Source organism: Cervus canadensis, chromosome 18, assembly GCF_019320065.1.
Source record: "Cervus canadensis isolate Bull #8, Minnesota chromosome 18, ASM1932006v1, whole genome shotgun sequence".
Lineage (NCBI taxonomy): Eukaryota > Metazoa > Chordata > Mammalia > Artiodactyla > Cervidae > Cervus > Cervus canadensis.
The window spans coordinates 13715425-13727784 of record NC_057403.1 but is presented as its reverse complement, the minus strand read 5'-3'; the positions used below and the strand labels follow the sequence as shown (position 1 = coordinate 13727784).

The following is a 12360-nucleotide window of genomic DNA, read 5'->3' as shown; positions in this document are numbered from 1 at the left end:
TTTATTTAGCATATTTTACTGAATTTAATTTTTAATAATTAATTTGGTAAAACTAATTTTTAGTAATGATTGTGTGTAACAATCAGGTCACAAAGTTTCCTAAAATTTAGCAACCAGGGGCCAGGCTAGCTGGTCCCAGCACTTGGCTGTGTATCCCACCTGGTGAGAGAAGTCCTGTGTGGGGACACAGAAGTGTACAGTTTGAGGTCTAGTTCACCTCAGTTTAACTTGGGTTTATCAAGATTCGGTTCCGTTCTGTCTAAATGTTGGATCGATCCAGGCCTCCTGCTTCCAGAAATTTGGACCGCCCCAGGCTCCGTCCCAGCCTCTCCTGGCCCCGCCCCTTCGCCAGCTCTGTCGTCATGACGACGCGTCCTCAAGCCCTCAAGCCCGGGTGGTCGTCCCTCAGCGCTTCCATTGGCCAAAAGTTCGCAGCCGGCAGGTCTCGCTCACTCTCATTGGCCCGTTGATCGCGGCCGTGCCAGCCCGCACACTTCCATTGGCCGAATGATTGAAAAGGGCGGGGACTATGAGCAGCAGTTGAGGAGGGGCCTTCGGACCTCAGCGCAGCCCAGAGCGGGGAGGAAGGGGGTGTCTCGGGTTATTTGGAAGGATAAAGGTGAGGCGGGTGGAAGGGGCGAGAAGTCGGGGCAGGTGCGAGGGCAACAGGTGGGCAACGGAGACTCGATGTTTGGGGATCCCCAGGTTGTGCGGACCGCACGGCGATGACTACGCCGGCAGGCTCGGGCACGGGCTTTGGCTCTGTGTCCTGGTGGGGCCTGTCCCCGGCAGTGGACCTGCAGGCTGAGAGTGAGTCCCCCGCTCAGGATCACAAATCGTGCGACACAACGGCTGCCTTCACAGCCTGGCAGACAGCGTGCTAACGTTCTCGGGGGCTCCAAGGGCGTCCCCGTCCAGTGGGCAGTCTGGATGCCTCTGTGGACTCCGAGTTCCGGAACGCTTAGAGGCACAGCTCCGGTTGAAACCGAGGCCAGGGGTGGAAGTCCTGCTGAGGGTGGCTGCAGGGGACGCTCTCCAGGTCGCAAACTCCAGCCTGCTATCATCTTACCAGGTCCTCCTGTGGATCCAGATTCGCAGGCTGATACAGAGCACGAGACCCCCGAACTAAATGTCCTGCTGTTGGGTTCCGTGGATGGGCGGCACCTGCTACGGACCTTGGCCCGGGCAGCTCTCTGGCCTCGAAGGAGGTTCCACGTGAGCTGGGATTATGGGGTCTTGGAAGGAGGAGGATGAAGATGAGAGCCCAGTTTCCTGAGTCCTTGAGGGAGGAGGGGGCTGGGGACCCAGACTCCTAGGTCCTGGGGAAGGATGGGGCTGGAGTTGGGGGCTCCTGGGTTGAAGTGGGAGGAAGTGTCTAAGGATGGGGCCTCCTGAGTAGTGACGGAGAGGAGGGTTCTGAGTGCCCACGTTTCTGTGATTGAAAGAGTGGGACTGGTACACAGTCTCCGGGGTCCTGTCGGAGGAGCGGGCTGAGGTTTCCCACTCCTGGGTCTGCTGGGAGCCAGGGACACAGATCTCAGAGTCGTTCTTCCCTGCCCATCCTTTTAGTTTTATGTGCTGGAGAATAATCTGGAAGCTGTAGCCCGACATGTGCTGATCTTCAGCCTAGCCCTGGAGGATCCTGAGAAGATGGGGCTGCAAGGTCAGCAAAGACCCAGGCCATCTGGCCCCCATCCCCTCCCCCCTTCCTGCAGGAGTTCTGGCATTTCAATGGTGAAATTAAGCACTTTGCACATTGTTCCCTATTCCATCATTTGCTCACTCACTTGGTAGCCCTTACAGCCTCAGCTCTTCCTACCTTTGAAATGGGGTGAAAAAGAATGCTTCCTAGAATCATTCAGAGAATTCCAGGAGATAATCCACATAAAACTCTCAGAACTGTGTGTAACACAGTGTAAGCATTCAAAACCTCCTGATGAGGGGGAAGCCCAAAAGAGATCCAGGGACTTCCTGAGAGGTCGTGAGTCCCCCGGAAGTGGGGACAGTTTGGCTGACCTGAGTTCCGTCCTGCCCAAAGCCTCCCTCAGGCCTGAGTCTCCCCTAGTGAGAGGTATGAACCTCAGGGAATCTGCCTGGAGGAGGCATCCTTGGAAGTGAGACTATAAGGAGGAAGGGGAGGAGGAGGATTTGGGTGGGAAATTGACTGTTTTCCAGTAACAAAAACTTCAGTTTGGTGCCTAGAGCCAAGTCTAGACTCAGGCAGGCTGTGTTCAAATTCTGACTCTGCTTGCTGTGTGACCTTGGGAGAGTGTCTATCCCTTTCTGGACTTCTGTTTCTACATTTATAAAATGAAGATCCTAAAAGTTCTTCCACCATAGAATTCTTATAAGGATTTAATGAAAAAAAAAATGCATGGGTCCTGGCTTATGATATAGACTCCACACATATTAGCGATTATTGTTACCATGATTAAGGATGGTAGGTGTCATTAACAGCCCAGGGCTTTCAGGAGACATTGCACAGATTCCTTAATGCACCTTGTAAAGGCTCTTAAACTAGAACTTAACTAACCTAACTAAAAGTGTATCATTCTCTCTTATAAGATTCTTAAACTAAAATGAAACTATATATTGATATCGATATATATTGCATATACAACTAAAGGTAAATAGTTATGTCTTAGTCGCTCAGTTGTGTCCAACTCTTTGCAACCCCTATGGACTGTAGCCTGCCAGGCTCCTGTGTCCACGGGATCTCCCAGGCAAGAATACTGGAGGGGGTTGCCATTCCCTTTGCCAGGGGATCTCCCCGATCCAGGGATCAAACCCCGGTCTCCTGCATTAGCAGGCAGGTTCTTTGCTGCTGTGTTACCAGGGAAACCCTAGTTCTGTCTTAAAAAATTCTACTAACACACATAAATCTTCATCTCCATCTATATCTTATATATAACTTTTCCTTTTTTTTTTTTTTTCTTAACCTTTCCTTTTGTAAGGCAAGAGAAACTTAAGCAGGAAATTCAGGGTTGGGGTTACCTGCAGGGCATGGGGGCAGGAATACGCAAGGAGACCCAGGTGAGGTGTAAGTCACTCTTCATATTTTAGCTTTGGGGATGGGTGGGGAACTTTCCTGGGTCCGCCATGCTCATTACAGGACTATGGAAGAATACGATCACTATAAAGTGGGTATGCGTCGCCGTCACGGATTTCACGTGTGGACTCACCCCTTTGCTCCCTCCATGTATGTTCTCCCCCGTCCCCGCAGAGAGAAGCGAGACCTTCCTGGAGGTGTGGGGGAACGCGCTGCTGCGCCCCCCGGTGGCCGCCTTCGTGCGCGCCCAGGCCGGCCGCCTGGCTCACCTGGTGCCGGAGCCCGACCGCCTGGCGGAGCAGCTGCCCTGGCTCAGCCTGGGCGCCCTCAAGGTGCCTCCGCGCGGCCTCCGACCGTCCCCTCCGGGGACCCGGGGGGCGGCCGGGCCGTCCGACAGGGTCTGCGTAGATGGAGTGGGCTGAGGGCTCCCCGGCTCCCACCGGGCCATATGGCCCAGGGGGTGGCTTCTGCTGTCGGAGCCTCGGTCCCTTTAGCGGAGAGACGCGAGAATCGTTCTCCACGCCCCGCTGGGGAAGGGAGGGTCGGGGGAGACGCCGCGGTCCCTGCAGCCCCCTCTCCTTCGTTCTCCCCCACGCCGGCCTGGCCGCGCAGTTCCGCGAGCGCGACGCCCTGGAGGCCGTGTTCCGTTTCTGGGCCGGAGGGGAGAAGGGGCCTGAGGCTTTCCCCATGATCCGCCTGTGGGACTCGAGGCTGCGCCAGTACCTGGGCTCCCGGTACGACGCCCGGCGCGGCGTCAGCGACTGGGACCTGCACATGAAGCTGCACGACCGCGGGGTGAGGGCTGGGGGTGGGGGTGGGGGTGGGGTCCCTGGTCCTGGCGGTGGAGGAGGCGGGGCTGGGGTCCCGGTCCTGGCGGTGGAGGAGGCGGGGCTGGGGCCGGTAAGTTTCACGGAGGCTTCTTTCCTCGCTCCCCGCTCCCTCCAGGCCAGAGTCATCCACACCCGCGAGTTCAGGCGCTGGAGGGACACGGGCGTCGCCTTTGAACTCAGAGACTCCAGCGCCTATCACGTGCCCAACCGGACCCTGGCGTCCGGTCGCCTCCTGAGCCACGTACGTGCGCCCTGGCTGCTGCCGCTTCTCGCGTGTGGGGAGCCCCAGAATCCGAGTTCCCCAACATTATCCTCTCTTCCTGCTTTCCCAGCGCGGGGAGCGCGTGGCAGCGCGCGGGTATTGGGGGGACATCGCCACGGGGCCCTTCGTGGCCTTCGGCATCGAAGCGGACGACGAGACCCTCCTGAAGACCAGCAACGGGCAGCCGGTCAAGGTTTGAGGCTGGAGGTGCTGGGGACCTAGTGGGTACGCGAGGCCCCGCCCCGCCAACCGGGGCCCCGCCCCTCGCTACGTCCACGTGACAGCCCCACCCCTCTACTTCCCAAGCCGTCTCGAAATCTGAGCGCGCCAGCCAGATGCCCGCTCTGGGGGTGGGGGCGTAGGAAGGGGGCGTTCTCTAGGCCTCTCCCCTGCCACCCTGGCCCCGCGGTCCTAGCCCAGCGTCTGGCCACGCCCCTTCTCCCCACAAAGACCGCGGGCGAGATCACCGAGCACAACGTGGCGGAGCTCTTCCGAGAGATGGCCGCCTGGGGGCGCCCGAGAGCCGCCCAAGGGGACTCGGAGCAGGTGCAGGGCGGCGCGGAGGGAAGCCCGGAGCCCGGTAAGCCGCGGACCCAGGCTGTTCCCTTGAGGCGGCAAGCGGGGCTGGGGTGCTCATGTCTGGGGGAGAGCGGGACCCGGACCCTCGTCCCAGGCTTCAGGCTCCGGGTATTTGAAGTCCAAGCATGGACTGGTACGGTGTCTAAAGCCTGGACAAGTAACCTCCCCTTCCCGACATCCGGTCTGTTTTTCACTCTTCTCTTTGAATTTCTCTCACTTTTCTAACTCTTAACACCATTCTTACCATTCTGAATTCCAATAGCAGAATTATGATCAAGAGGCTGAGAACATTTTAACGATGTGCTAGGTTTCAGATTACTGTTGGATAATCCCCCGACCCCAAATCTGGTCGTGCCTCCGTCTACCCATTACCTAGGTTGGCCCTCCCGGGTGAATTAATGACTTGTGTGGCCATGGGTCACCCACTCTCTTTTCTTCTCTTGAATCTCGGTTGCCTAGTCTGTAAAATGGGTTTCTGCCTGCCAAGCCAGTCTTCCCAGAATTTTCCAGGGATCTACCCAATAGAAAGGATGACAAAAGGCCTGAAGACAGATGAGGAGAGTCATCTCCAAGCTTCGAGTGTCTGCCTAACCCTGCCCATCTTCCCTTCCCCAGCAGCCCCTGCCCCAGAGCCCTTCACTGTCCACTTCCTGTCCCTCGGTTCTGCCCACACTCTCCACCACAAGAGCTGCTACAAGGGACAGTTCCAGCTTCTCTACGTGGCCTGTGGGTAAGAGAACCTGGGAGGGGCCCAGATCTTCCTCACCCAACCCCTCCTCCGACAGGCCCAGGAATCCAGGCCCCCAGACCCTCCGCAATCAGTGTCCAGGTCTCCAGCCTCCCTTCTTCGCTCAGGACCTCAAAGTCCGAGCCTCAGCCTTCCCTTTTCTCTCCGCAGGATGGTCCATCTTCTCAGCCCCGAGTTGGGGGCCTGCGTGGCCCCCGGAGGACGCCTGATTGTCGAATTAGCCCAGTGAGCCAGCAAAGGGCAGGGCGGGCAACTTCCAGGCGGGGGGTGGAAAGCGGGGCCCCCTAACCCGCCGCTTCCTGTTTCCAGGTTCCTAGTGGACCTGCGGCAGGAGCAGCTGCAGGCGTTCTCCAGCCGGGTCAGGGAGCTAGCACAGGCCGCTGGATTCGCCCCCCACTTGGGGGGCAAGCCCTCGGACACCTTCGCGCGCTTCTACAAGGCGGGGGACTCAGCTCCCAGCCACGAGGACCCGGCTGTGGAATCTGGGACTCCGCCCCCTGAATTCCTGGCCTCGCCCATTGAGGCAACCGACCCACCTTCTGAGGATAGGACCCAGCCCCTTGTACCGGGAACCCCACCCTCTGAACCCCTCAAATTGACCTCAGATTCTCAGGCTTCACTCTTGGAGGCTTCAGTTCCGCCCACAGGGAATCAGGCCCCTAAATCAGAGAATCAGACTGTTCCTCCAGAGACCAAGTCCCCCACCCCCGAAATCTAAAGTCCGGTCCTAGAATGAGAACGCGCTTCTAGAATACTCAGTTACACTCTCAACAGTCTCACTCAGCGCCAGAGGTGTCGCTAGCATTTCGGATTCCAGTCCTGGGATTCTATATTTATTCCTGGAATTCTAGACTGTTCTCTTGAGTTCTGCCTTTCACTCCCAGACTCTGAAAACAGCCTGGAGATCTAGCCCCGGGGCTCTGCTCAGGCCCTCTGTGTGGTCCCCTCGTCTCCAGGCATCCCATTCCTAACTGGGGGCTGGGGGTGTCACCTCTCACATGCTGGTCTACCCTTAGGTGGTCCAAGTAAAGAGAGCCAAGAGCTCTTCTCCAGGTGTCCGTGTCTTTCCTGCCCTCAGTCTGTCTCCAAGGATGGGAGAGGGAGGGGGTGTGGGGGGTGACGAGAGGTGAAGTTTTATGTGCTACCTGCTGAAGCATATTGAAAAGCAGAGATATTACTTTGCCAACAAAGGTCTGTCTAGTCAAGGCTATGGTTTTTCCAGTAGTCATGTATATATGTGAGAGTTGGACTATAAAGAAAGCTGAGCGCTGAAGAATTGATGTTTTTGAACTGTGGTGTTGGAGAAGACTCTTGAGAGTCCCTTGGACTGCAAGGAGATCCAACCAGTCCATCCTAAAGGAGATCAGTCCTGGGTTTCATTGGAAGGATTGATGTTGAAGCGGAAACTCCAATACTTTGGCCACCTGATGCGAAGAGCTGACTCATTGGAAAAGACCCTGATGCTGGGAAAGATTGAAGGTGGGAGGAGAAGGGGATGACAGAGGATGAGATGGTTGGATGGCATCACCGACTCAATGGGTATGAGTTGAGTAAACTCCGGGAGCTGGCGATGGACTGGCGTTGCTGCAGTCCATGGGGTCGCAAAGAGTTGGACACGACTGAGCGACTGAACTGAACTGCTGAAAGCCTAGGCACCCCACACCTGTGTCCTCAAGTGAATCAGCAAACTTTACTGATTGGGTAACAGGTTTGGGGCCCTGAGACTGAGTATAACGTGGTGAAGTCCCAGCCCTGAAGGAGACTGCAATTTAGTGAATGGGCTGGGCCTAGACTCCCGGGTCTGAGGGAGGAGGGGCTGGGGGCCTGGACCCCCGGTTCTGAGGGAGGAGGGCCTGGATTTGCAGGCCGCCAAGGTGAAGGGGTGATCCAGCTGGAGCGTGGCCCGCCCCACCCCTCACGCGCGCCGTTATCTCGAATCCTGGGCGGGGAGGGGGGGGGGCAGCAGTATATTTAGTCTCCGACCTCGCCCCTTATCTCAGTGTCCTCAGTGAGGTTTGAGCAGACCGGACGAGACAGAAGTCCCAGGGGTCTTCAAGGTCACTCCGGACGCTCCCTCCCTGACCCTCCAAGAGCTCCTTGCCCCCGGGGTTCTGCCTCCCTCAGCTCCTGGCCTGAGACCCAGCATGGCGGACCAGTGAGTGAGGACTGGTAACCCGGGCTCCTGAGGCCGGAGGCGGGTGGGGTGTTATTTCCTGGGTCCCTGTGAGGGGTGAGAGCTGCGAGCCTGGACTCTGGTCTGAGAAGGGAGGTAAGGACAGGAACCCCGGGTGTCGGAATGAGGTGAGAGTCTGCGACTCCAACCCCTAGGAGCCCAGAATGGGGAGCTGGTGGGCCGGCTCTGCGGTCAGAAGGGACTATGGGGTCCCTTGGGACACGGACTAGCCAGGACCCAGGCCCACCGGTAACCCCCTTTCCTGGTTTCTCTCCCTCCAGGAGCGGCGGCAGGACGGTGAGAGCGGACGTGGGCTGACCCCGAGTGCCCGGGAGGGGGCTGCGGGGAGGGCTCTGGGGAGAGAGACTGCAGCCCTGGAAGGCGGCACGCAGAGGGGGTCCCCGTGGTGACTCAGCTCTGTTCCCCCAACCCCAGGCGGGGGACACGGTCCCCGCGCCCCCTCCTGTCCGACGCCGCTCGTCAGCCAACTATCGCGCCTACGCCACGGAGCCGCACGCCAAGGTGAGGTCGGGGGGCCAGCGGGTGCGCGGGGCCGGTCGGGGGCCTCGCAGGGTCTGGATTCGGGTTCTTAGGGCACTGGCGTCCTGGGGAGAAGGGGCGGAGCCAGGGCCCTCCTGGGACTTTGGTCGCTGGCGAAGCCCAAGAGGAGGAAGGCCTTCATGGGACGAGCTTAGCCGAGGGCCGGCGTCTGATTGGTGCGAGCTTGCCTATGGGCGGAGTCCCACCGCCTCTGGACCTGAGATCGCTTAGAGACGGTGGGCGGCGCCTAGCTACAGACCCCAGATTGGTGGATGGGGATGAGGGGCGTGGCTTCCCAAGGGCTGGAGTTGGAAGAGGGACCTGACTTGAGGGGGCGGGGGTTCTGATGCTCCTCCCGCCGTCCTTCTTCGGATCTTCCTCCCTCATCCTTCCTTGCTGTCTTACCCTGGCAGAAAAAGTCTAAGATCTCCGCCTCGAGGAAACTGCAGCTGAAGGTGCGGATGAGCCCGGGGAAAGCCTAGGTGTTTTCAGGGGGCGGGGCTTGAACGTTGGGGTGGAGCTTAGGGTAAGCGAGTGGGCGGGGCTTGGTAAATTTGGCGGAGGGGTGGCCCTGCCAGGGAGAGGTGGGGTCCGGGAATATTGGACATCAACCTGGAGGGGGCAGGTCTCTGGAAGCCGGCCTGGGATTAGAGGGCGGGGCCCGGTGAGGGTGACTACGCAGCGTCCTCATCCCAATACTGGGCCGCGGTTCCCGGCACCCCATCCCCAGACCCTGATGCTGCAGATTGCGAAGCAGGAACTGGAACGGGAGGCCGAGGAGCGGCGAGGAGAGAAGGGGCGCGCTCTTAGCACACGGTGCCAGCCCCTGGAGTTGGCCGGGCTGGGCTTCGAGGAGCTCCAGGTACCGGTTCTCATCAGGGACTCCGGCCCAGCCCGGAGACCCTAGTGTCCTAGTGTCCGATCTTGCGTCCCTTACTTACTTACGATGCCCCCACTCTTCTGCTCAGGCCCTTCGGGCCTAATTTTCCAATCCTCACCCTTAGGAGTTCAGAAATGTGGCCCGCAGCTGCCTACAACCTCAAAACCCAGAGACTGGTTCCTCCAGCCCAACTCCAGTCCAGATTCTCAGAACCTCTGACTCTAAAGTTCCCCAGGGTCTGGCTTCAATCTACTCCTCCAGGTCCCCAGCCCCTCCTCCCTCAGACCCAGGAGTCCAAACCCCTGGGGTTTCTCCTCACTACACACACCGCATTCCTCCACCAGGACTTGTGCCGACAGCTCCACGCCCGCGTGGACAAGGTGGATGAGGAGAGATACGACGTGGAGGCGAAAGTCACTAAGAACATCACGGAGGTGGGAGGCACTGGGCAGCCTGGGTCCCTTCGGGGTAGGGTGCGATGCCTCTGGCTCTGGTCTCAGCCTGGCCCCTTGCAGCTGCTTACAGCTGCAGACACCAGGAGACCCAGGACAATTCTGTGATCCTGGCAGGGAGGGGCCAGAAGGATGAGCACAATAGGGTCAGGGAATGCTGTTCCAGGCAGAGGGAACAGCACATGCAAAACCCAGGAGGGGACAAAGCAAGAAATATGTTTGTGAACATTTGTGGCTGGAGCCTCAAGTGTTGGTAAGTGAGCTCAAGTGTAGGCCAGGGACCTGTGAGATGCATGTAGCTGGACTGGGATGTGTTGGTGGTTTTCAGAGATGAGGCTGAGGCACATCGGGATCCAATTACAGGATGGGGAGCTTGGATTTCATCCTGAGGGTGGTAGAGGCCTGAACTAGGGAGAGCCTGGCTAGGGATAGGAGAGAAGTGTAGGGCACAGGAGTGAGGCAAGGAGGAGGAGGAGGAGGAGGGTCTCCACCTCCCTTTATGGCTTTGCCCAGATTGCAGATCTGAACCAGAAGATCTTTGACCTTCGGGGCAAGTTCAAGCGGCCCACTCTGCGAAGAGTGCGGATCTCTGCAGATGCCATGATGCAGGCACTGCTGGGCGCCAGGGCTAAGGAGACCTTAGACCTGCGGGCCCACCTCAAGCAGGTGAAGAAGGAGGACACGGAGAAGGTGAGTGTGGCTCCGTCCAGGAAAGGGGGTGCTTAGGGGAGGAGGTAGTGGGCAGCAATCCTAGGACCCAGCCTGAGGGTGATGACAGGTGGAACTGTGGGGAGAAGTATCTGGTAAGGGTCCTCCACAAGAAGTCTAGGAGGGGTACAGGAAATGCAAGAGTAAGACAGGATGTAGAAGAGGAAGACAGGAAGTGCATTAGGGAGAATGGAAGTGGCAAGGAATCAGGAAGTGCATGAGGGAGACAGGAAGTCCAAGAGGCAGACAGGAAGTACATGAGTGAGACAGGAAGTGCAGGAGGGTGACAGGAAGTGCAGGAGGGGGACAGGAAATCTGACAGGAAGACAGGAAGTGCATGAGGGAGACAGGAAGTCCAAGAGGGAGATAGGAAGTGCAGGAGGGTGACAGGAAGTGCAGGAGTGAGACAGGAAGTACATGAGTGAGAGAGGAAGTGCAGGAGGGAGACAGGAAGTGCAGGGTGGAGACAGGAAGTGGGCATATTGGAAAGGATTGTCTGAGGGGACAAGAAGTATTCCAGAACCAGACCCTGCAATGGGCATCTGGAACAAGTGACCCAGCAGGTCTACAGAGGCAAGAGTCTGTAGACCAGGAAGACATGCTAACCTCTGACCCACTAACCCCTCCTCCCCCCAAGGAAAACCGAGAGGTGGGAGACTGGCGCAAGAACATCGATGCGTTGAGCGGAATGGAAGGCCGCAAGAAAAAGTTTGAGGGCTGAGCTGACTGCCCACTGCCTTGACCCTGGCCTCGAGGATGGCCCTGAGGAATAAAGCTTCTCTCTGAGCTGGGGGTGGCTGTTTCTCTACTACTGGGGGTGGGGAGGGCGATTAGGTGTGAGAGGCTGGAGAACTTGGGGCAGGAGGGGTACAAGAGCAGGAGTAGAGTTGGGTCTCCACGTGGGAATGCACAGAGGTGCCGAGACCAAGGAGACCAAGGCCCAAACACAGATACCCGGAGGCACAGACAGACTGAGTCAGAGACATGGGCCAGAGAGACACAGGCAGGGACCCAAAGGAACAGGGAACACAGAGATTCACAGGAAGAAGTGCACAGAAAGAGGGAATAGAAAGACAGATATACACGGTGAGGCAGAGATGAGCTTACCCAGGAAGAGAGAAATAAGGACCAACGGGGAGAGAGTGGCAGAGACACAAAGAGACCACACACACACACACACACACACACACACACACACACACACACACACACACACACGAGCTAGGAAGATAAAGACAGACACAGAGCTAAAGACACAAGGGGCTTCCCTGCTGGTCCAGTGGCTAACACGCCGTGCCCTCAATGAAGAGGGCCCAGTTTCAATCCCTGGTCAGGGGACTAGATCCCACATGCCACAACTACTCAAGGCAGTCATATAAATAAATATTTAAAGAAGAAGAAGACAGAAACTGAGTCACAGATAAGCACAAGGAGACCTGGGGACAAGACACCCACAGACAGACGCTAAGAGAGGCCAATGTGCAGAGACACCCAGAGAAACGCAGAGAGAAGAACCGGCAGACAGACAGGCGGAGTGAAGAATTCAGAGACACAGAGGTGCGGAGAGAGGCGAAAGAGAGCCCCAGAGTCAACCCCCAAGAAACAGGGAGACAGAGGCACTGAGAAGCCCAGAGGGGTGAGGAACCCCTAGAGTTCAAGGTCGTGGCTCGCCTGGGAAAGGGGAGGGGGATACCAAAAAAGATCAGCGTCAGATGGAGGTGGGGGGGTGAGGTCCCGCAGAGTCTGACACCGCCCTCCCCCACCCCCTCACACACCTGCTGCCCTGCTTTAGCGCCTGTTGTCACCAGAGTGGAATCCTGGTGGCAGACAAAGGGATGGGGGTGGGGAGGGGGTACAGAAAGACGGACGGAGACAGAGGTGGGGAGAAGCTGAGACAGACCCACACAGACAAACAGATGGAGAGTCACGGAGACAGAGGAGAGACAGACAAGGAACTGTGTATGTGAGGTGGATGCCCAGAGACAGAGAGAAAGCGCCCCTTTCATGGAGGGATAAAATCTCCCTTGGACCCCTTTCATCAATGAACCGCCTCCAAGGACCAGCTGTAGGGCTGAGCCCAGCGACTTCAGAGCACAGGGTGCCGGGGCCGGGGAGGGGGAAGCCCGAGGGTGACCTGAC

At 57.9% G+C, this 12360-nt stretch overlaps 2 protein-coding genes across 4 annotated transcripts; both read left to right on the top strand.

Annotated features, from left to right (window-relative positions):
- The first annotated feature begins 528 nt into the window (after positions 1-528).
- Positions 529-6515, top strand: DNAAF3 (dynein axonemal assembly factor 3). Of its 3 annotated transcripts, none has more exons than XM_043434899.1 (12): positions 529-619; positions 706-810; positions 1073-1215; positions 1570-1663; positions 3224-3381; positions 3662-3844; positions 3995-4120; positions 4212-4334; positions 4592-4721; positions 5339-5450; positions 5619-5693; positions 5778-6515. In XM_043434899.1, exons 2-12 carry the CDS (start codon positions 726-728, stop codon positions 6184-6186), a joined length of 1638 nt encoding a protein of 545 aa, XP_043290834.1. In that variant the 5' UTR covers positions 529-619; positions 706-725; the 3' UTR covers positions 6187-6515. The 3 variants fall into 3 exon arrangements, with proteins under 3 accessions (XP_043290834.1, XP_043290833.1, XP_043290835.1); XM_043434898.1 differs by having other exon boundaries at positions 5336-5450; XM_043434900.1 differs by lacking the exon at positions 5619-5693 and having other exon boundaries at positions 5336-5450.
- A 953-nt stretch (positions 6516-7468) lies between these two features.
- TNNI3 (troponin I3, cardiac type) lies at positions 7469-11007 on the top strand. Its single transcript, XM_043434905.1, has 8 exons — positions 7469-7623; positions 7923-7938; positions 8077-8163; positions 8595-8636; positions 8912-9043; positions 9406-9495; positions 10027-10203; positions 10859-11007. The coding sequence occupies exons 1-8, from the start codon at positions 7613-7615 to the stop codon at positions 10940-10942; spliced, it is 639 nt and encodes a 212-aa protein (XP_043290840.1). The 5' UTR covers positions 7469-7612; the 3' UTR covers positions 10943-11007.
- Positions 11008-12360: the final 1353 nt, after the last annotated feature.